This window comes from Cynocephalus volans, chromosome 10 (assembly GCF_027409185.1).
Source record: "Cynocephalus volans isolate mCynVol1 chromosome 10, mCynVol1.pri, whole genome shotgun sequence".
NCBI classification, from domain to species: domain Eukaryota; kingdom Metazoa; phylum Chordata; class Mammalia; order Dermoptera; family Cynocephalidae; genus Cynocephalus; species Cynocephalus volans.
Window position 1 is genome coordinate 80,210,661 of NC_084469.1, and position 25,788 is coordinate 80,236,448.

General features: G+C 34.8%; 1 protein-coding gene across 6 annotated transcripts in view; it reads right to left on the minus strand.

Annotated features, from left to right (window-relative positions):
* The window catches only part of CYLD (CYLD lysine 63 deubiquitinase), a 63,739-nt gene that overhangs the window by 29,476 nt on the left and 8,475 nt on the right, over window positions 1–25,788 (minus strand). For all 6 annotated transcript variants that reach the window (XM_063109176.1, XM_063109177.1, XM_063109179.1 and 3 more), the window contains exons 3-4: window positions 25,089–25,391; window positions 22,889–22,994 (exon numbers count right to left, since the gene is read on the minus strand). In XM_063109176.1, the coding sequence (XP_062965246.1) occupies window positions 22,889–22,994; window positions 25,089–25,391 (409 nt within the window). The remainder of the gene's footprint in view (window positions 1–22,888; window positions 22,995–25,088; window positions 25,392–25,788) is intronic.

Below are 25,788 nucleotides of genomic sequence, written 5' to 3' on the forward strand. Positions count from 1 at the left end.
TTTTTACATTTTAAACACAAGGAAAAAGACCATTTTTTTAAAAAAAAGAAAATCATACTGAATTAATTATATGTAAATGATGCCTGGTAACTTTTTTCCATGGTTGGAAGAGAAGGGGAATGTATTATTAAACTATATTTTAAACATCTCAGAATATGACCATAGAAATAATGAAATATTATTTTAATTCAAAAATGATACTGATTAACCATGATTTTAACCAAATGGTATAGTTTTTTAAAAAGTTATTGAGTAATACTTGTATGATGTTACCATTCAGATACCTTTGTATATCACCTATGACAGCTTCTGTGGAAGGAAAATCTTCTTAGTCACTGGGAAAAGTTCCCAAATTACAACATATAAATTGGCTAAAGAAAAAAAAATTCCCACTATTAGCTGTAATTAACTGCATATAACTCCATTTTAAAAAGGATATCCACATATATACCATAATATATATACATTATATAATGCAGCAAATGGTCTTCCCATTGTTAGGCTGGGGCCAAATAAACGAGGTGGTGGTGACAGCTCTTCTGGTGACAGTTCTGCTGGTGATGCTAGGGGCAGGCTCCAAGGGTTAGGAGGGCACTGGAGTTAGAAACTGTGTTTATCTTCTGTCAAAGACTTTGTCTGACAGGGTGTCGAATATCAGCTTTGAGGAATAGGACATTCCAACAGAATTCAATGCAGATAAAGATAAATGTTAGATGTCTCACATACCACATCTAACTTGCCCTCCAGCAATTATATACCAAACATTTCTTGTTACTTTGTCACAACTATGTTCATGATCCAAAATCACTTGGGTCAGGAAGGAAAACCTTCTAACTTTAATGAATTTTAAGAAATTACTAACTCAGGAAAAGGTAAGTATGGGATAGTAAACAAAGTAAGGAATAAATTCAGCAGACAATTTTGTAAGATTAAAACAATCCTGATTAAAGATATTAAAGAGATAGCAAGATATGTCCACCAAACACCATGTACAAATGTACACAGCAGCCCTATTCATAATAACCAAAAGCTAGAAACAATCCATTCTACAGAAGAATGGATGAGCAAATTGTGGTCTATTCATACAATGGAATATGACATAGCAATAAAAAAGAATAAACTGCTAATATACACAGCAACATGGATACTGTGTTGAACAAAAGAAACCAGACCAAAAGTATCCGTTATATATACACAGTAGGAATGCATTCAAAATGATCAAATTAGCAGTTTATCCATCACTGTTACTGATGTCATCAAAGAAAGAAAAATCCCTTGGAGAATCTTGGGCCAGAAATTATAATAATAAACTAGCGAACAAGTTACTGTTCAAACCATAAGAAATGTCTGTGAATTTCAATGACCTTTTAAATTGAGAGAAATTGCTTAATTGATGTACTGCTTAACATCATCAGCCACAAGAGCATAATTCAGAGCCAAATGAGAATTTAACATTCACAGAGAAATCTTGTGAAGAAAATAAAGTTTACTTCAGTAAAATGAGGTACTATAAAACCTGATACCAAACATACATAAGCAACTATCCAAAAATCTTTATAAGGTTGGATTACTGATCAGAATACTTTCATTATATTTTGGATATCTGTATATAAAAAAATTGTTCAGGAAATGCTGGAAAGTCCCATATACACAATATCAGAGTTGCATACTGAGCTCCAGTGCTTCAAAATATCGTTCCCCAGGGCTCTAACTGTTTCACACGACCAGGAGTCCTGCCTATACAGACAACAGTCAGGGTGATTCAGACTGACAATCAATCTCTCTGTAAGGCTACTTATCATTATCCATTAAAATGTGAAATGCACAGACCCTTTGATGCAGCCATTCTATTCTTAGGAATTTATCTTTTAGCTGTTTTGGCACACATGCAAACTGATACATATCCAAGTATATAAAATTATTCACTGAAGCACTGTTTATAATAACAAAATATTGAAAAAACCCTAAATGCTCATCAATAGGGGACTGGTTAAAAATGTAAATAAACAAAAGATTAAGTATGCAATTTATGTACTAATATGAAATGATTTCTAACACCTATTGTTAACTTAAAAAGGAAGGTGAAACTTCCACCTCTGAGAAGATGAAGTAGACATGCTTTTCCCTATTCCTTCTGCTAAGTACAACTAAAAACTGTAAACATAATATATAAAACAAATATTAGAAGACTCTGAAAGGTAGAGAGGAGAAGATAGACCAGCTAGGGACCTCACAACCTACAAAATGACATAGTGGAGATTTCCCTAAGTTTTCTTCTTGCCTGATATATGCCATACTTAGAGCTGAAGAAACCAGCAACCCAAAAGTATCAATGGGCACAGACAAAAGAAAGCTCCAATAAAAGTCTGCTCTCTCTAGCCAAAGGACATCAATTCTCCCCCAAAGTTATATACAGGTTTAATGAAATTCGCATCAAAATCTCAACAAGATTTTGTGTAGATGTACTCAAGATTATTCTAAAATGCATACAGAGAGGCAAAAGATCTAAAATAGCTAAAATAATTTTGCAGAACAAGAATAAACTAGGAGGAATCAGTTTACCCAATTACTATAAGACTTACTATTTAGCCACAGTAATCAAGACTGAGTGGTATAGGCAGTGGGACAGACACACAAATCAACAGAATAGAATAGACAGCTAAGACATGGACCCACACAAATATGCCCAACTGATTTTTGACGAATGAGCAAAAGCAATTCAATGGAAAAAAGATAGCCTTTTTGAAAATGGTGCTGGAGCAATTAGATATCCATAGGTTTCTTTAAAAAAAGAAAAAAGAATGCCATTTAAGTCTCATACCATATAAAAAATTAACTCAAAATGGACCATGAACTTAAATGTAAAACTATAAAACTTTTGGGAAAAAAATAAGAGAACAAAAATGCAAAGAAATCAGAACCCTCATACATTGCTGGTGGGAAAGTAAAATAGTGCAGCCTCTTTGGAAAACAGTCTGGCAGTTCCACAAATGACTAAATAGAGTTATCATATGACCCAGCAATTCCACTCTATGTGTATACCCATGAAAACTAAAAACATGTCCACAGAAAAACTTGTGCATGAATATTCATAGCAGCATATTTTATAATAGTCAAAAACTAGAAACAATCCAAATGTCTATCTACTGATGAACTGATAAACAAAATATGGTATATCTATTCATAAAAATATTATTCAGCCACAAAAAATGGAGTTTGATTCATGCTACAACATAGACTAATCTTGAAAAGATTATGCTTAAGTGAAAGAAGCCAGACACAAAAGGCCACATTTTTAATGCCATTTATAACAAATGTCCAGAACAGGCAAATCCATAGAGACAGAAAGTAGATTAGTGGTTGCCAGGGGCAGGTGGCGGAGGCAATGGGGAGTGACTGCTTAACGAGTATAGGGTTTCCATTCGGGATGATAAAAAGTCCTGGAACTTGATAGTGATGATGGTTGCACATTATAAATGTACTTAATGTCACTGAATTGTACACTTTAAAGGAATAAATATAATAGTATGTGAATTATATTTCAATTTTTAAAAACTTAGAAATTCTTTATCTAGAGCTAGGTAAAAGTCATTGGACTTGACACCAAAATTGTAATCCATAAAAGGAAAATTTTATAAATCGGACTTTATAAAAATCAAATCGTTTGCTATATGAAAGATCCTGTTAAGAGGATGAAAAGACAATCTACAGACTAGGGAAAAAGATAGCAAGCCATATATCCAACAAAGAACTAGTATCTAGAATATATAAAGAATTCTCAAAAATCAACAGTAACAAAGCAAATGATCCAATTAGAACTCAGGCAAAAGAGATGAAGACTCATTTTACTTAAGAAGATATATAGATTGCAATAAGCACATGAAAAGATGTTCAACATCATTAGACATCAGGGAAACTCAAATTAAAACCACAATGAGGTATCACTGCACATCTCTCATAATGGCTAAAATTAAAAACAGTGACAACAAATGCTGGTGAAGATGTAGAGAAACTGGATCACTCATATACTGCCAGTGGTAATGTACAATAGTACATTCACTCTGGAAAACAGTTCAGCAGTTTCTTAAGAAACAAAACATGCAAATATCATATGACCATCAACTACACACCTGGACATCTATGTCAGATAAATGAAGATTTATGTTCACCAAAAACCTGTATACAAACATTTATAAAATCATTATTCGTATTAGCCCAAAACTGGAAACAAACCAGATGACCTCCAATGGGTAAATGGTTAAACAAATAGTGATACATCCATGACATGGAATATTACTCAGCAATGAAAAGAAACAAATCATTGATACACACGACAACATGGATGAATCACTAGAGAATTATACTGAGTGAAAAAAGCCGATCTCAAAAGGTTACAAACTGTATAATTACATTTATGTAACATTCTTGAAATGACAAAATTACAGAAATGAAGAACAGATTAGTGGTTGTCAGAGGTTAAAGGAGGAAAGTCCCATGGCAATAAAAGGGCAACATAAAGGATCCGGTGGTGATGGGAATGTTCTGTACCTTGAGCTATCAATGTCAATATCCAGATTGTGATACTGTATTACAGTTTTACAACATGGTATCATTGGGACAAACTGGCTAAAGGGCACATAGGATCTCTCTCTTATGTGAATCTATAATAACCTCAAATATTCACAGATCAAATATCTGATAAAGGGCTTGTATTCGGAATTTATAAATAATTCTCAAAACTCAATAATAAAAAAATTAAAAATTGACAGAAGATTTACACAGATACTACACTAAGGCAGATATACAAATGACAAGCACATGAAAAGATGTTTGACATCATTGGTCATCATAGAAATGCAAATTAAAACCACAATTAGAAGCCACTATACACCTATTACAATAGCTAAAATTTAAAAGATTGACCATACCAAGAGTTGGCAGGGACATGGAAGAAATGAAACTCTCATATACTGCTGCTGGGAATGTAATAAATATAGTGCAACTACTTTGGAAAGACAGCTTGGCAGGTTTGAGTTTTTTTAAGTTAAACTATCACCTACAATAATACCAGCCATTCCACATCTAGGTATGCACCCAAAAGAAATGAAACTGTAGGTTCATACAAAGATTTGTACACAAATTTTCATAGCAGAATTATTCATAATAGCTGCTATGGAAACTGGAAATAACCCAAATGTCCATCAACAAGTAAACAAATAAAGAAACTGGTATATCCATAGAATGGAATATGTCTCAGCAGTAAAAAGGATGATATGAATGAATCAAAAAATAACTACATTGAATGAAACAAAAACACATCCCAAGTTATTCCATTTACATAAAATTCTGGAAAATGTAAACAAATGTATAGTGACAGAAAGATCAGCAGTTGCCTGAATTTGCTGGATCACAGGAAGGGGGTTGGGGCAGGCAGAGGAGGGGATCCCAAAGGGCATACTTCAGGGTGATGGATATGGTCACTATCTTTATTGTAGTGATGGTCTCATAGGTGTACACATACGTCAAAACTTATCAAAGTGTACACTTTAAATATGTGCAGTTTATTACATGTCAGTCATATCTCAATAAAGCCATCAAAAATTTTTCAAAGAAGGTACATGAAGCATATAAGATATGCAAACAATGAATAACACAAAGAAAAAAACTGATCAAGAATGATACAAAAGGAAATTTGACAGTTGGGATCAGTGTTAGGAGAGAAAGTTCTCACTAGATACCTTTCATAAATTTTGTGTAAGTGAAGGTACTGCAGATTCTAGAAAAAAAAAAAAAAAGGAAAATAGCATTACACTCCTAACCCCCACCACTAGAAAAGAAGACACAGACTGAACTGGAAACGCAGAAATGTATAATTTAAGGGTGGCAATAATTGATATGCTTCCTCACAACAACTTCAAGAACCTAAACATAATGTCAAATTAGATATGTTAGCATTTTTAACCACTTGAAGCAGAAATGAAGAGAGGAAAAATTGTATAACAGGTTTAAGATTCCCTCATCTTTTAGTCAAAGGTATCCTTCAGAAGCCAGCGCTCATAAGCAGTCGACTGGGAAGAATTCATTCCTAATCTCAGCAGCTGTTCAACTGCTCCAAAAAGAATGCTTTTAAATGCTGGAAATATTAATTTTGTCCTACAAATGAAGGTAATTGGGCAAGAAAAAGAAACTAAGGAACTAAAGGAGACAGCATGACTCTTTTTTTCTTCTCAAGAAAAGAGTGTTAATGATGACATGAAATATAGATGAAGACTCATTCAAATAAACTAAATTAATTTTCATTTAAACAAATTTAGTTTTTAAAATCTATTTGCAAGCTTTATTTTGTTGGCAAATAAGTGTAATTTATGTATATAAAAGCTGATATCATTCTTAATTATCTCCTATTCAGGGTTTATGAAAATCAAGCTTTAAAAGAGAAAAAAATAGCATTCTTCTCCTTTGTCTTCACTGCTCTGAGCCAGCAATGATGACAGTAACTACTGATCTAGAAGATCAAAGTGCACCTGACAAGTGATTCCCAAGAGATTCATGTAACTAATTTTTACTATTTTAGTCCCACACCAATATTTAAATAAAATATAATTGTAAATTTTTTAAAGATAAATACTACTAAAGAAGAATTCCTTCTCGGGTTATATTCGATTCCATCACAGGAAAAACAGAAACGGTAGCTTTTTTTCATTTCTTTTTAAGTTCTACTGCAGGACCCAAGAAAATTTACATTTCAAACCAAATTGAGATGTGGAAAAAATATACAGAAGGAAATAAAGCTCTAGAGGGTGGAGGGGGGCGGGGGAAGCACTTCAAGTCTTTCTTCTACAGCAGACTGAGAAAAACACAATCAATTATACATAAGCCATATCATAACTATCAGATACCTAATAGTTCTGGTACCACTGTCTTTCTTAAATAATAATACTAAACTAATGATTTCCCTAGTCTCCCAACTTACTCAGTATAATGAATTATATTCCATTGTAAAATGTAAAATTCAAAGAAATGCAATTAAGGTAGGTGAAAAGGATAGCTACAATCAATCTAAAATACCATAAGGTTATGAGCTTCCAAAAGCTCTTTGAAAATTTTAAAAAAAAAAAAAAATTAGAAAGGAAACACACAAACATATTTGATTTAGTAAGACAAGTAAAATTACATTTATCCATATGATTTTGGAAAAACAATATTAGCACAGAATTGGTTACCCCTGCAAGAATATGTAAATAATGAAAGAAAATTTATGTTACAAGGGATTCCCCCTTATCCATCCAGCAAGTTATCATCATAATATTAGCCAAACTCCCAGAATTTGCTTAGAACAGGATGTCTCAACCTCAGCTCTACTGACATTTTGGGCCAGATAATTTTTGTTGCATGGGATTGCCCTGTACAGTGTAGGATATTTAGCAGCATCTCTGGCCTCTCTATCCACTAGATGCCAGTAGTATCCCCATCTCAGATGTGACAATCAAAATGTCCCCAACCATTGCCAAGTGTCCCCTGGGGGCAAAATCATCAAAGGTTGAGAACTACTGGCTTAGATCTAAAAGGACTTTTGTATGAAAGTTTTGTGCTAATGTTCAAAAAGAAAACATTACTTAAAAACTCAATAGTTACACAGTGAAGATAATACCATATTTCAACCAAAAAAAAACTGTAAAGATAAAATCTAATCATAAACACCATCATACCTCCTCAGGGAAATCCCTCCTTTTTCTTGAATAAATGTCTCTATATCCCAAATGTATATTTAAAAATAAGACCATTATAATGGAGTAAGTTCCTATCAGACCATTTCTCCTATAGACAACAGATATAAACTTTGACAAAAAACTATCAGCAGACACTGGAAAGTAAACAAACAAACAAAAAAAAAACAGGCAGATTATGAGGACACTCCAAATTTGGAAAAAGGGAACAGAACAAAGATACAATCCAAAATTTCTCAACATACCAAAAAAAAGGAAACTTTCCATTCTTAAAAGACAAAAAAAAAACGCAATGGATACCAATCCATAGATGATGCAGATGCTGGAATTAGCAGACAAGAATTTTAAAGCAGCAATTATAGCTATGTTCAAGAAAATAAATGAAAATATGCTGACAGTGAAGGAGAGAAAGGAAATCTCATCAGAGAAATAAAAACTATTTAATCAATCAAACCAACAAAAGACCCAGATAGAACATCTTTGAAAAACTTAAAATAAAATATCTGAAAAAATTATTCACTCAATGGACTACATAACACAATAAGGATAAAGAGGGAAAAGCCAATAAAACTGAAGATACAACAGTAAAAATTATCTGAAGAACAGAGAAAAAAAAAGTTTGAAAAAAATTAACAGAGCCTCAAGTACTTGAGGGACAACATCAAAAATTCTAAAATATATCTAATTGAAGTCACAAAATGAGAGAAGATTGAATGAGAAAGAAAAAGTATTTAAAGAAACAATGGTTAAAAATTTTCCAACTTTGTTAAAAGATATAAATTTACAAATCCAGAAAATTTAGCAAACTACAAGGAAGATAAATATGAAGAAAAATATGCTAGGCACATCATAGTTCAACTGTTATGAACAGAATATAAACAGAAAATCTTGAGGAGGTTTCAAGATGGCGGTGGCTGCAGCAGTTAGCACGGAGTAGCTGAGGTGGAAAAGGCGGCCACTGGGCCTCAGGCAGCTGGGAAACTTGTGGACCTTCCTCTCGCCATCTCTTAAGGAAGGACCACTGCTGGTGGCCGGACGTGGGGGCTGACCGCCACTTTGCCCTCGGCAGGAGAGGCTGCCTCATTTACAGGCAACAGCTTTGAAGTGTGGAGCAGGAGAAGAACTGTTTCGTAGCTGCAAAAGCGAGTCTCTAAACAGGGAACATGGCGCCAGGGCTGCTGTGGATGCAGACAGGATCCCGGAGGCCGGGGCCGCGCTGAAGGCGGCCAGCTGCCCTATTCATGATTTGAGGTTTCAGGCCGGCATAAAAGAAGATTCCTGGGAGTGCCCGAGCCACGCCGCGGGACCGAGCAAGCAGCCCGAGGCGGCGGGAACTGAGAACGGGGAAGGCGACAAACCAGAGGCAGAGAGTGAGCGCCCGACCTGGCACAGCCCTGTGAGTGACCCCTGGCCCAGCCCTGCTCAGGGGGCTGACGCTCACCCGGCTTCCGCCTGCATCACCAGGCCACTCACCGCCCCGGGGCTGCCTCCATTTTCTCAGGTGGTGGCAGCTCCGGCCTGGCTCGACTCCTCACTGAGCCTTCCCACTTGCTTGCCCCGGCGCGGGGCTTCCCAGGGCCTGCGGGCTGGCCTCCCCTCCCACTCCCTCCGCGGTTCTCTGGCGGGGCTGGTGGCGTGGGGCGTCCCCGGCCAGTGTCGGGAGGGCAAGGAAGTACGGGTGGGGCAGACTGCCACTCCACCACACCCTGGACTCCGGCCTCCAGTAAACTTCGTGTTACTGGGAGGCAGATACCATCTCTACGGCCACCAGTTCGGAAAAACGCCTAACCAATTTCTGGTTGGGAATAGTGTGGTAGGAGAGTTCCCAAGTCCGCTTAAACCTCCCGGAGAGCTGTCTGCAGGCGGGCACCGGACTCGTCCGGGCCGGGGGGATACAAAGGTGAACCGTGTGCTGCAGGCTCCTCCCCCGAGGAGCTCACACTCTGGTGTGGGAGATAAGACAAGTACACAAATAACCGCGATACCAGGAGGAAGGTGATAAGTCCCGAGAAAGATCTACACAGTGCTACAAAGGCACCCAGAGCGACCGGTTGTCTGTGCCTAGCAGAAACCAGGTAGACTTCCTGGATGAGACAGTGCTGAGCAGGGTCTTGAAGGCCCAGCTGATAGACGAGGGTTCCAGGAGACACGTCCCAGCCCAGCCCAGTGCGCACAGAGCGGGGAGACGTGTGGCCAGGGAGGCGGAGACTCGACAGAAACCACACACCCTGTTGGGTCACCACTGCACGATCCAACAGCCCAGGCCAGAGCACACGGAACAGGGAGAAGTCCTGCATGGGAAGTGAAAGCTCAACAGAGATCACACACCCTGTGGTACGTGATCCAGCAACCCAGCAGAGTCCAAGCTGACCAGAAAGGTGGCTCCCCGGAGAGGCCCAAGACCCAAGGCAACCATACACACAAGGCACTAAAGGCCAACTGAGCAGTCACGGAGGTAGCCATACCAAATTGGCAACCACAGCAACATCTTAGTTAGTCAATAGTCTCAAACCGGTGGACTGTGAAACCCCCTGCCACAATGAATAAACATCAAAAAAAAGATCTCAACAAGACTCTAGACCAATTGGAATTGGCAGATATCTACAGAACATTCCATCCAACAACCTCAGAATATTCATTCTTCTCATCAGCACATGGATCATTCTCCAGGATAGATCACATATTAGGTCACAAATCAAGTCTCAATAAATTCAAAAAAATTGGAATTATCCCATGTATCTTCTCAGACCACAATGAGAAATTAATAACAAATGAAACTCTGGAAACTATACAAACACATGGAAATTAAACAGCATTCTACTTAATGACATATGGGTCCAAGAAGAAATCAAGCAGGAAATCAAAAAATTTATTGAACCTAATGAAAACAATGATACATCATACCAAAACCTGTGGGATACTGCAAAAGCAGTATTAAGGGGGAAATTTATTGCATTAAATGCTCACCTCAGAAGAATGGAAAGATGGCAAGTGAACAACCTAACACTTCACCTTAAAGAACTAGAAAAACAAGAACAATCCAAACCTAAAGTTAGCAGACGGAAAGAAATCATTAAGATCAGAGCAGAACTGAATGAAACTGAAAACCAAAAAACAATTCAAAAGATCAACGAATCAAAAAGTTGGTGTTTTGAAAAGATAAATAAAATTGACAAACCATTAGCATGGCTAACAAAAAAAAGAAGAGAGAAGACTCAAATAACAAAAATTAGAAATGAAAAAGGCAATATTACAACTGAGTCATCTGAAATACAAGGAATCATTCGAGACTACTATAAACAACTATACGCCAATAAATTTGAAAATCTGGAGGACATGGATAAATTTCTGGACACACACAAGCTCCCAAAACTGAACCATGAAGACGTAGAAAATTTGAACAGACCAATAACAATAAAGGAGATTGAAGCTGTTATCAGAAGGCTCCCAACAAAGAAAAGCCCAGGACCAGATGGATTCACAGGAGAATTTTACCAAACATTCAAACAGGAATTGACACCGATTCTTTATTCCAAAAGATTGAAACAGACGCAAATCTCCCAAACTCATTCTAGGAAGCAAACATCATCCTGATACCAAAACCAGGTAAAGATATAACCAAAAAAGAAAACTACAGGCCGATATCCTTGATGAATATAGATGCAAAAATCCTCACTAAAATACTAGCAAACAGAATACAGCAACACATACGTAAAATTATTCACCATGATCAAGTGGGATTCATCCCAGGGATGCAAGGTTGGTTCAACATATGCAAATCAATAAATGTGATACACCATATTAATAAAATCAAACACAAGGACCATATGATCATCTCTATAGATGCTGAAAAAGCATTGGATAAAGTTCAGCACTCATTCATGACAAAGACCCTCTATAAGTTAGGTATAGAGGGAAAGTATCTCAACATAATTAAAGCCATATATGACAAACCCACTGCCAATATCATCCTGAATGGGGAAAAGATGAAAGCTTTTCCTTTAAGAACAGGAACTAGACAAGGATGCCCACTCTCACCACTCCTATTCAACATAGTGTTGGAAGTATTAGCCAGAGCAATCAGAGAAGAGAAGGAAATAAAGGGCATCCAGATTGGAAAAGATGAAGTCAAACTGTCCCTGTTTGCAGATGACATGATCCTATATATCGAACAGCCTAAAACCTCTACAAAAAAACTCTTGGAATTGATAAATGATCTCAGCACAGTAGCAGGATACAAAATCAACACACAAAAATCAGTAGCATTTCTTTTCTCCAATAGTGAACATGCAGAAGGAGAAATCAAGAAAGCCTGCCCATTTACAATAGCCACCAAAAAAATAAAATACTTAGGAATTGAGTTAACCAAGGAGGTGAAAAATCTCTATAATGAGAACTACAAACCACTGCTGAGAGAAATTAGAGAGGATACAAGAAGATGGAAAGATATTCCATGCTCTTGGATTGGAAGAATCAACATAGTGAAAATGTCCATACTACCCAAAGTGATATACAAATTCAATGCAATCCCCATCAAAATTCCAAAGACATTTTTCTCAGAAATGGAAAAAACTATCCAGACATTTATATGGAACAATAAAAGACCACACATAGCCAAAGCAATGCTGAGCAAAAAAAATAAAGCTGGAGGCATAACACTACCTGACTTTAAGCTATACTACAAAGCTATAATAACCAAAACTGTATGGTACTGGCATAAAAACAGACACACTGATCAATGGAATAGAATAGAGAATCCAGAAATCAACCCACACACTTACTGCCATCTGATCTTTGACAAAGGCACCAAGCTTATTCACTGGGGAAGGGACTGCCTCTTCAGCAAATGGTGCTGGGATAACTGGATATCCATATGCAGGAGAATGAAACTAGATCCATACCTCTCACCGTATACTAAAATCAACTCAAAATGGATTAAGGATTTAAATATACACCCTGAAACAATAAAACTTCTCAAAGAAACCATAGGAGAAACACTTCAGGAAATAGGACTGGGCACAGACTTCATGAATACGACCCCAAAAGCACGGGCAACCAAAGGAAAAATAAACAAATGGGATTATATCAAACTAAAAAGCTTCTGCACAGCAAAAGAAACAATTAACAGAGTTAAAAGACAACCAACAGAGTGGGAGAAAATATTTGCAAAATATACATCTGACAAAGGATTAATATCCAGAATATATAAGGAACTCAAACAACTTTACAAGAAGAAAACAAGCAACCCAATTAAAAAATGGGCAAAAGAGCTAAGTAGGCATTTCTCTAAGGAAGATATACAAATGGCCAACAGACATATGAAAAAATGCTCAACATCACTCAGCATCCAGGAAATGCAAATCAAAACCACACTGAGATACCATCTAACCCCAGTTAGGATGGCCAAAATCCAAAAGACTCTGAACGATAAATGCTGGCGAGGTTGCGGAGAAAAAGGAACTCTCATACATTGTTGATGGGACTGCAAAATGGTGCAGCCTCTATGGCAAATGGTATGGAGGTTCCTCAAACAATTGCAGATAGATCTACCATACGACCCAGCTATCCCACTGTTGGGAATATACCCAGAGGAATAGAAATTATCAAGTCGAAGGTATACCTGTTCCCCTATGTTCATCGCAGCACTCTTTACAATAGCCAAGAGTTGGAACCAGCCCAAATGTCCACCATCAGATGAGTGGATACGGAAAATGTGGTACATCTACACAATGGAATACTACTCAGCTATAAAAACGAATGAAATACTGCCATTTGCAACAACATGGATGGACCCTGAGAGAATTATATTAAGTGAAACAAGTCAGGCACAGAAAGAGAAATACCACATGTTCTCACTTATTGGTGGGAGCTAAAAATTAATATATAATTCACACACACACACACAAAAAAAAAAAAAACCGGGGGGGGGGAGAAGATATAACAACCACAATTACTTGAAGTTGATATGACAAGCAAACAGAAAGGACACTGTTGGGGGGTGGGGGGGAGGGAGGAGGGAGGGAGGTTTTGGTGATGGGCAACAATAATCAGCCACAATGTACATCGACATGATAAAATTTTTTTTAAAATAAAATAAATAAATAAATAAAACTGGATGATCAAGGAAAAAAAAAAAAAAAAACAGAAAATCGTCGGCACATCCCGAGAGAAACAATGTATTACATGACATTCAGGGGAAGGATGATTCAAATTCCTGCTGTCTTCTTATCAGAAACTGTGAAAGCCAGAAGATAGCAGAAAATCATCTTTAAAGCAGAAAGAAAAAAATTGCCAACCCTGAATTCAATATGCATTCAAAACATCCTTCAAATATGAAGACAAAATAAATACATTTTCAGATAAAAGAAAATTAAGAGAAACCCAATTAAGAAAAATTCATTTCTAGTAGTCCTGAACTTTTAAGAAAAGCCAAAAGAAGTTCTTCAGGATTAAAGAAAATAATCACAGGTGGATACTTGGATCTTTTAATTTCTTTTAAAAATAGGTATGACTATCTCAGCAAAAGATGTAACATTGTCTTACGGGTTTTTAATGTGCATGGATGTAATGAATATGGCAATTAACAACAAAAATAATAGAGAAGATGTATAAGGACCTATGGTTGCAAGGTTTCTACATTTTACATAAAGTGGTACAATATTAAACTAATTAGACTGAAATACGAAAGATATATATTGTAATCATTGGAGTAACCACTAATAACAACAGTACAATGAAATATAGTTTAAAAGCCAATAGATTAAAATATAATTCTTAAAAATTTTCAAATGATCTACAAAAATAGGCAAAAAAAGGAATATAAGAGAAATGAAAAACACAGGGACAAAGAAAAAACAGTAAAATGAAAGTTCTAAATCCAATAATACACGTAATTACAGTAAATGACACAATTAAAAGACAGAAATAATCAGAACTGATAAAAAAAAAATGCTGTCTAAAAATACCCAAGTGGAATAGATGAGTAAATGGAATGAGGAAAGTAGGAAAAGATATATATCAGTATGAAAATCACACTGGGGGTAGTGCAGAAAAAGTAGGACCGATAGAAAACACATAAGACGGTAGAAAGAAATCTAAATATCAGTAAAGATAAATATTAATAGATTTAAATCTTCAAAATACAAAAATTTTCAAAGTAGATTAAAAAAAAAAAAGAATTCCAGCTATACAAGGGAACTTCAAGTTCATGGAAATACTTGTATTAACTTTTAATTCTATTTTTCCACTTTTTGAAGTACCTTTGTATGCTACTATAAGAGCCATATCCAAACATAAATGATAAAAAAGAGATACGCCTATAAAATAATTACCAAAAGAAAATCTGTCTATATCATACAAAACAGAAATTAAGGCAAAAACAATTACTAGAGATGAAGATGGTCATTACATAATGATCAACAGTTCAAATGGAATTGTTATACCTGGAAGATATAACAATTCCAAATTCTAGATACCTAAAAATTCTAAACCTGTATGTAGCAAATAACAGTTTCAAAGTTAAAGCAAACATTTATAGAATTAAGAAGGTATTAATTAATATTAATAAATTAACAAATCTACCATCATAATGGGAAGTTTTAACATACCTTGTTCAGTAACTGATAGATCTAGCCATTGAAAAATCAGTAATCACATATGGAATTTGAACAGCATAATAAATTAGCTTGACCTAAGAAACAGTATACAAAATATGCATGCAATGCATGTAACTACGATTGGAGAAAACACATTCTTTTTAAGTATGCTTGAAACATTTCTGAAAATTAATCATTGTACAAGGCCATAAAGCTCGTTTCAACAAATTTCAAAGGATTGGTGTTGAGTAAATAATTAATGATGACAAAAACAAAAAAAATTAAAAGCACATCTTAAAATAACTCATTAAAAAAAATCATGAAGAAAATTAGAAAATACTTTAAATTTAATAGTAACAAAATAACTACATACCATGAAGATCTATCCAGGAATGAAAAGAAAAAGATAAGTACATAACAAATCTTGTGAATGCAACCAGGTGGGTATATAGAGACAAGCCTTTGATGCTTTACATTAGGGAAAAAAAGACTAAAACCTAATAAGCTAAACATCAAAACTTAAGGAGTCAGGGGGAAAAAAAAAACAGAATAAATACCCAAAAAGTCAAAGGAAAAAAATAATTTAAAAAACAGAAATTACTGAAACAGGAAACAAATACATCTACAAAGGATTAAGAAAGTCAACAATTGGTTCTTCAAAAGAATGAAAGTGAGAAATCTCTGGTAAGATTGACAAAGAGAATAGAAAGGACACAAACAATTAATATTTTACACAAAAATAGGAGCATAACTGCAGAAGCTGCTGAGATTAAACTGAAAATAAGAGGATTTTATGAACAATGTTATGCCCAAAACTTTGAAAACACAGAAATAGATAAATTCATAAAAAAATAAAACTTACAAAAGGCACTCGAAAATAAATAGAAACATTAAAGGACATTTAATCAGTAGTTAAATACTTCCACAAAGAGGAATATTTGAGGAACAGATAATGTCCAACTTACATTAACTCTTTCAAAGAACCAAAAGAAGAAATTTTTCCCATGCACTTTATAAGGCAAGCATAACCTTGATTCCAAAACCAGACAAGGTCAGAAGGGAAAAATACAGATTTCTTAAGAATCTAGATTAAAAAACAACATGCGAATACTAGCAAACTGGACTAAACAATGTATGAATCACAGTGAAGTTGGATTTATATCAGGAATGCTAAGGTTGATTTAAAATTTAAAAATCAGCAGATTGAAAGAAAAAAAAAAACATCAGATTATCTCAACAGAAAAAAAGAGTTAGATAAAATTCAACATCTATTCATGATAAAACTACTAGAAAACTAGGAACAGTAGGATACTCTTCTAACCTGATAAATGACATCAATAACAATAAAATCCTATGACAAAAATAATAATTAAGAGTGAAATGCTGAAAGCATTCCCTTTAAGATCAGAAACAAGACCAAGATGCCTATCACCACTTCTATCCAATATTGTATTTAGAGGTTCTAGCTAGGACAGTAAGAAATCATTTTTTAAAAATAAAAGATATGAGAAAAAATAAATAAATAAATAAAAGATATGAGGATTAGAAGGAAGAGGCAAAACATTTGCAGAATATACAACTGGTTACTAAAAAAAGTAACCCACAGATAAATCATGAATTAGAGATTTTAATAAGACTGTTATTACATATTATATATATAATATATATTTATATATATGTATCAAAAATCAGCACACAAAAGTCAATTGAGATACCACTTCACTCCCACTCAGATGTCTAGAATCAAAAAGTCAAATAATAACAAGTATTGACTAGGATATGAAGAAATCAGAACCCTTATACACTGTTAATGGGAATGTAAAATGGTGCAACCACTTTGGAAAACAGTCTGGCAGTTCCACAAATGATTAAACATAAAGTTATCATATAACCTAGCAATTTCACTCCTAGATATACACCCAAGAAAAACGAAAACATATGTCCTCACAAAAACTTGTATATAAATGTATATAGCAGCTTATTCATTATAACCAAAAGGTGAAAACAACCCAAGTGTCTATCAACTGATGAACAGATAAACAAAATGTGGTATATCCATGCAACGGAATATTATTTAGGCATAGAAAGTAACAAAGTACTGATATATGCTACAACATGGATGAGCTTGAAAATATGCTAAGTCTTAATTTAAATGAAATGTTCAGAATAGGAAAACACAGAGACAGAAAGTCGGTTAGTAGTTGCTTCAGACTAACCAGAATGAAGGGTTAAGGGAGTGAGAGCTAAAAGGTACAGGGATTCTTTTTGAGGTGATAAAAATTGACCATATTGATGATTGTGAACATCTGTAAATATACTAAAATACATTGAATTGTACACTTTAAAGGAGTAAATTGTAAAGTATGTGAATTAGATCTCAATAAAGATGTTTTTTAAAAAGTCAATTGTATTTCTTCTATGCATCAGCAAAACACTGTTAAAAAATATGCTTTAATTTATAATGTACCAAAATTCATGCAAGCTCTTCACAGGGAAAATTATAAAATTTTACTAAAAGGAAATTAAATAAATGAAAGGATATACAAACAATGTTCATGTATTAAACATTTTAGTATAATAAAAATAATTCTCAGATTGTTCTGCAGATTAACTGCAATTCCAATCAAAATCCTAATGTAACTCTCTTGTAATATTTGAGAAGCTTATAGTTAAACTTATAATGAAGAGCCAAGGGCCAACGACAGCTAAGACATTCATTAGAAAAAGAACAAGACAGGAAATGTACTCTCACAGCTATCATTCTAAAGCTATGATGATAGGGGCTGACCAGTTAGCTCAGCTGTTAGAGCACGCCTTGTAATACCAAGGTCGAGGGTTTGGAACCTCCCCAAAAAATTTTAAAAATAAAAAATAAATAAATCTGTGATGATGAAGGCCAATAGTTAGTGGAGGGAAAGAACAGAGCCCAGAAAGAGATCCATACATACATGTGTAGAAACTTGATTTATACACAGCAAACAGAGCAGATAAAATTGGGTACTCGTACCCATATCTCGTATCTTACCCAAAATCAAATCTATGTGGATTATAGACTTTAATGTGAAAGGCAAAGCTATCAAACTTTTAGAAGACAATGTAAAATAGAAAAATTCAGACGAACAATGAGAGGGGACTAGTGCTGTTAATATTAAAACATATCATAAAGAATCATTAAAAACAATTTGGTACTGAAACCTGAGTAGACAGAATAGAAAGTCCAAAAATATACCAAAGTACACACGGGAATTTAGTGTAATTAAGTGTCATTTCAAACCAGAAGATAGACTTTTAAATAAATGATATTGGGACAACTGGGTGCCTTTCTGGAGAAAAAAAAAAAAACTAAATTGGATCCATATTTTATACTGTTTACCACATTAAATAAAAATGGATCAAAGAAAGATATATACATAAAAAATAAAACCACAAGAGTATTAGAAGAAAACATAAAGAAATTCAAAATTGATAAATTCAATTGCATAAAAATTTTAAAATCCTGCACAGCAAAAACACCAAAAGCAAAGTCAAAAGACATTATGCTAAGTGAAATGTTACATACAAATGACAAATATTGTATGATTCCAGTTATATGAGGTTCCTAGAAAAGGCAAATTCATAAAGACAGAAAGAGAATAGAGATCAGAGGCTGAGGGGAGAGAGGAATGGGAAGTTAATTCTTAACGGGTATAGAGTTTCTGTATGGGATGATGAAAAAAGTCTGGAAATAGATTGTAGTGATGCTTGCACAACACTGTAAGTGTGCTGAATGCCACTGGATGTACACTTAAAAGTGGTTAAAATGTTAAATCTTGTTATGCATATTTTACCACCATAAAAAATGAGGGTGACCAGATAAACAATAAAAAAAAGACAATGGGGGTGGAGGAGTAGGGAACATTTGCACCTCATATCACAAAAAAAACTTTACCTCCCTAACACACGGGAAATAAATCAGTGAAAAAAAAGACCAATAAAAAATAGACAACAGATAGGAATAAATGTTAAAAAAAATTATTAAAATTTCTTAAATGGAGAACTCATCAATCAATAAACAAACTCAACAGAAAAACAGGCAAAAGACACAAATAGTTGTTTAATAAAAGAAGACGCAAATGTTCCAAAAACATGAAAAGCTCACCAAGCCTACTTGTAACCAGGGAACTACAAATTAAAACCACCTTGAGATACCATTTCTCAGCCATCAGATGGGCAGAAATTTTAATCAGTACCAAGTGTCGAAGAGGATGTGGAAATCACCCAAAACCCAAATGTCCAAATAAACTCAAATTAACATTACAATGGGTCACTAAATTGTGGGATATTTGCACAATGAAATATACTATGAAACAGAGAGAGTGAATAAACTATTAATACACAGAAAAGAATCTCGAAATACATTTCAAGTAAACTACACAAGCAATTAAAGAACAGTCAGTATAATTCAATCAATATTAAGTTCAAAAACAGGCTAAACTAAATAAAATATTGTTTAGATAGAGATAATAAAACCATAAAGAAAAGCAAGGAAGTAATTAACCAAAAAAAACCCAAAACAAAACAGAATAGTGGTTACCACTGGGGGGAGACTGCAATCATAATGAAAGAAAGCACACACACAGGTGGTTTCTAGGGTGCTTAAAATGTTCTATTTCTTAACCTGGATGGTAAGTTACATGAGCGTTCATTATGATTCTTAAGATATGTTTTTATATACCGTTTTGCAAATATATTCCACAACAAAGAGTTTTTTAAATATGAAAAATGTCAGCACTATCACCCATCTTTAAGGATTTAAAGAAGCATTCTTATAATATTAATGTAAACATTCAAATGAAATTGTTTAATAGGTATCTCAACGTTAACATATTCAAAACCAAAATCCTGACTTCCAACACACACACCTGCTCTTTCTGTTGTCTTTCTCACTTCAGTAAATAGCCTCCACAGCCTTCCAGTTGCTCAATTCAAACCATAGAGTCATCCTTGATTCCTCTGTCTCTTTCACTCAAACCCCAACCTAAACCATCTACAAATCTTGTTAGCTCTCTTTAAATTATACCCAAATCCATTCACTTTTCACCAACTTCATTGCACCAACCCAATCCACGCCACCATCATCTCTCACATGGATAACTGCAAGTCTCCTTTCTGGTCACCCTGTTACTGTCCTCTAGATTGTCAATTCCTAACATACAGCCAGAGTGATCATTTTAAGATGTAAATTAGGATAAGCTGTTCTTTACTCAAAATCCATCTGTAGCTACCCATCTCCTTCAAAGTAAAAGCAAGAATCCATATAACAGCCCACTTAGCCCTACCTATTCCAGCTCCCCCTGTTGCTCCTATCTCTCTCCCTTGCCCAGTCTGCTGAAGCCACAATGAACTCTTGACATTGCTCAAACTGGCCAAGCTGGCTGCAGCCTTGGGCTCCCCCTTGGAATCCATGTGCTTACTCCCAAATGTCCTTCATGTCAAGAGCTGAAATGTCACCTTATTAGAGAGATTCATTGGGACTACCCTATATGAAAGAGAAAAATCCCACCCTCCAACTCAACACTCCTTTCCCCCTTACCTTGTTTATCCTTCTCCATCTTAACCACCACCTAAGTCATCATATATTTTACTTACTTATTGTCTATCTCCACTCTCTAAAATGAAAGCTCCACTGAGAAGAATTTTTGTTTTGCTTCCTACTATATCCTCAGCATCTAAAAGAAGCCTAAATAAGGGCTTAATAATATCTGAATGAAGAAATGACCTTTCATAAGACTGCTTTTTAAACAAGAAGCATGTATTATAACATTAAAAAGTATCTCAGTACATAAAATCAAAAATTGTGTTATCTCCATAAACAGGCATGAAAAAGTAAATTAAATAGCGCTAAATAAAATATCAACCACATGTATGTCTTACCCTGAATGTAAACCATTTGTTTTCAAAGGGAAGTAAAGAAATAGCTACGAATCCAATTTGTAAGAAATTAAAAACCGATTTTAAAGAAATGAAGAAAAGCAAACTATGTCAGACTTTTACAAGACAAAACTGAAGTAAAGCTATCATTTGAATCCCATACCTCCAACTGAATTAATGGAATCTTGCTCTAAAGCTAAAAGCTAAAGTAGAAAGCATTTCCTAACTCTGAAAAACAAGCATTATTACTTGCCACACCAACAGCGAAACAGGAAGGGTAAACAGTGCAGGCTAGAAGGAACCTTAAGGATCATCTAGTATTAGACTCTCCATTTTTACAAAAAAAGGAACTGAAGGCCTGAAATCACCTGTGGGAAACTAAAAAGTGTTCTGTGTCAAAATTAGCAATAATGGAAAAACACTAGAAGCAAAAAAACAATTTAGTTTACCTATTCAGTTGTAATCCTTGCTACAGTAAAATTCAGCTTTCATAGAACTAGACAAAATACATCTCCATAGAAACAATATTCCCAAGTATACATGTGAGGCTGAGAAGTATGGTTTTCTATGCTGAGAAGTACGGTTTTCACATCCTAAGTGTATACATAGGATTTGGAGTGGAGAGGTAGAGAAGAGAAAACAGCTTTATAATCAGACAGGTCTGGATTTGAATTCTGGCTCTATCACTTAATTTGCTTTTAGGCAATCCCAGTCCCATCTGAGGCCCAATTTTTTCTTAGCAAAATGGGGATCATTAAGACTGCCTTCTAAGTTTGTCAAGAATGTAAAAAAATACAAGTCATCTAATTTCAGGGCCTGGTACATTTCTGGCTATTCTACCTTCAGGCTTTCTGACATTTTATTCACAGTTGCATAATGCTCAATAAGAATCACCATCTCTGAATGCCTCTGTAAGCTTAACTGCACTAGCCTATCACTGAGAATTCTAAGAGCAGGGAGATGCACTATCAATAGGAATTTGTAAATTACCTAACAGCAGCTATTAGGTGCTACTTGTTTGAGGCAAAATAAAAGGTTGCTTAAGAATTTTTTTTTTTTTTTTCTTTTTTTTTTGTATTTTTGGTGGCTGGCAGGTACGGGGATCCAAACCTTTGACCTTAATGTTCTCAGCACCACACTCTACCAACTGAGCTAACCGGCCAGCCCCTGAGTGATCTGTTTCTGACTACAGAGTCATGAAACCTGATCAATTATATAATCTCAAAACTGAAAGGGATCTCATAGGTCATGAAGCAAGAATTCTCTCCACAGTAGATTAGATTAAATTAGATGACCAATATCTGCTTAAAGGCTAGTTTAAACTAAGCTCTCACTCAAACAGGTAGCAATTTATTACATTTTCTGATCCTTCTAACTACCAGAAAGGGCTTTTTCTCCCCTGCTAAGAATGGATAGGTGATTTAAAAAAGAAAAAAGAAAAAAAAGTGAACGATAATGTATAAATGCCACCATACACAAATAAAAATTTTCACTGTTTTCATTAAGGGGTAAGAAAGTATATTGCATTTAATAACAATTCCACATATAAAAGTCAAGTTCAAAAAATGCATCTTGAAGCTTATATTTATATCCTCATAACAAAAAACAACTTAGAAACTCTGCCTTATAAATATATAAGACATAAAGAAAACATACCTGGGATGATATCACTGATGTGTAAAAGAATTGTACTTTCAACACTTGCAAAACTACAAAGCTGTATTCCATCAAATCTTCCATCCCAGTTGCCAATAGGGTTATCCTAGAAATTAAACAGTAGATTAAATTTTGAAACCCTCCTCAGTGTAAATATGAAAGCATTTTTCATAAAAGGATCCTCCAAAATATTTTACATTAGTAAATCTTAACTGTTTTCCCTAAAAGAAAGAAAGAATATATTAGGAATAATTGGCATAGTAATAAGGCTTTTTTGTTTGTTTATTTGTTTGTTTTTGTAAAAATGAGATCCAACAATAATTAAGTTATAGTAAATCCATGTATAAGCAAGGAATCAAAAGTGTTTTTCATACTTTACTGGACAATAAATACTAGCCTATAGAATAACATCTATCTGAGGTTTAAAAAGACATTGTATTGCATAGGTAGATTTGTTAATAACACATTATTTCACCCAGAAACCCACCCCTAATTAGCCCTGCTTGCTCTGATCACTCCTTTGTATTCCCCGAGTGTTTAAATAGTCCATTTAAACTCCTGTAGACCTCTCTGTACACAGAAAGTCAACTTTTTAATTGTTCTTTTGTCATTTTACGCATATGCAAGAATTTCCTCCAAAATGGAGATTTTTTATATTTAATTATTTTATATTCCAAATTAGCACCAATTAATACAGTGCTGTTCATGGGGCCAGATTAGGAGATGAGCCAGTTAGATAATTGCTCTGAGTGCAAATGTGTACAGCATGCTAAAATGTCCCTGGAAATAAAAAGAAATGAAGAAAATTGCATTTGCTAGAACTTTCCTTTCAAGGAGCACACTAGAAGTGTTTGGAACAAATGCTTGCACAAGCCAACGGGGGGATGGACAGAGGCAGGGAGAGAAGCTGGCAGGGCAAACCTTGAGGCAGCTTGCCCTGGGTAGAGAAGAGGATCCCTAGACTGCCACCTAAGGAGGGTAGGGCCTAAAGGGCTTTTGCCAAGTTGGGGGCCTGAGCCAAATGACTTGAAAAAGGGGAGACTAACCCCAATGACCAGTGGCCCTCTTTCTCCAATCTTCCTTCTACCCACCCAGCCCACAATTTCTCCTCTAAGTAAATTCTGAATCAATATTTAAAGAATATTGGTTAAAAGGTATCCTTATGTTTTACTTTGGCTCTAACTTTTCACATAGGAAGAGTACAGTAAATGTTTGTTTAGTAACTAACTAATGAGTATCAAATAGAATTTCTGAGAACATTCATACCCTATCAACCAAAAGGTACAGGTGAACAGATAAAAATTGTTACTAAAAACAGCCCCATCGTGAGTACAAGGGTCTACCTATACAACAGTCTACCTATTACTCATGTCCTCTCCTAACTCATTCTAGTGCTTTATAATTCTGTATGAACTTCCTTCTTTATAACTAGCAAATTTTTGCCCATATTTTCTATCTATGACAAAAATGTTCTCAGTCTTTTTCTTCTCATTCTCTTAATACCACAGGTATATTTGACTTGCTGTACTGGAATTATCCATTATTAATAAATACAATTGTAAGCTAATATTAAAAATGAGTGACACAAACAAAAGAACTAATATTGTATGATTCCACTTACATGAGATGCCTGGAACAGGCAAATTCACAGAGACAGAGGTGTGGTTAACAGAGGGTGGGAAGAGTGGACAGTTGTTTAATAGGTATAAAGTTTCAGTTGGGGATGATAAAAAAGTTCTGGAGATAGATAGCGGTGATGATACAAATATGTGAATATACTTAATGCCACTGAACTATACATTTGAAAATGGTTAAAATGGTAAATTTTAGGTTAAGTATATTACCACAACAAAAAAAGTTTTAAATGAGTGACATCCTAAATAAAAATAAAGCATCTTGTTTTTTGGGTTTTTTTTTTTTTTTTTGGTCTACTGGTCAGCTATCATAATAAGCCTGATAACATTATAAAAGACTGATAACAATATTCCAGTTTATTCAAATTGGAAAAAGTAAATGTAATTCTATACCTACACTACTGTCCCATTTCAATGTTCCATTACCAAAGATAAATTAGAACATGTTCTTTAAAGTATTTCAAATTAGTCCATTTTAAATACTCAAAGTGTTCAATTTGTAACTAAATCGGCCATAAAACTAATACATATGTTCACAAAGACAATATAATCTAAAATTTTCTTACCATGTCCACACCAACAAAATATCCTAAGCTTTCTTTTCCTGGTAAAACATCACAGAATATAACTGTTCCAGATTCTATAGTTTCTCCAACCTTCAAGGATACTCTGGAGTTGATTTCCAAAGGGGGGAGTTCAACCTGTATTGTGTCCACTGGACCTGCATAATCACTTTCCAATCCATTGTCATCATCTTCTATGATTTCTAGCTTGTCCAATGCAACAAACACTCCACAATCTTCATCACACTGAAAGAGCTGTTTCCCTTGATATACCCCATCAGTGAAACCTTGACCACGACCTTCTTCCTAGTTTTCAAGACAGAGAGAGAAAGAAAAATAGATGGATATAGAAAGGTGATCCACAGGAAAAAGAATCCACTCTGGGGATTTTGGAGAAATCACTTTGGAAAAATTCTAAATGATACATATAATAAGAAATATAATTATTAGCAGTTGCTGTTGGATTTAGGATGTTTTAAAAAATAAGAAGCTGTATCTGATGCTGAAATAAAATTACTTGATAATCTCAAACCATAATTCTATTATGAGAGAGCTGGGCTGCATTCTACATTGTGATTTTAACATTAATTTTGTCATAAAAGAATTATATTAAAATAACAGTGATGTTAGCTCCATTTATCAAGCACTTACCATATGCTAAATCTTGTATCAACGTATCACAAAAACATTTTAAGTCATGTAC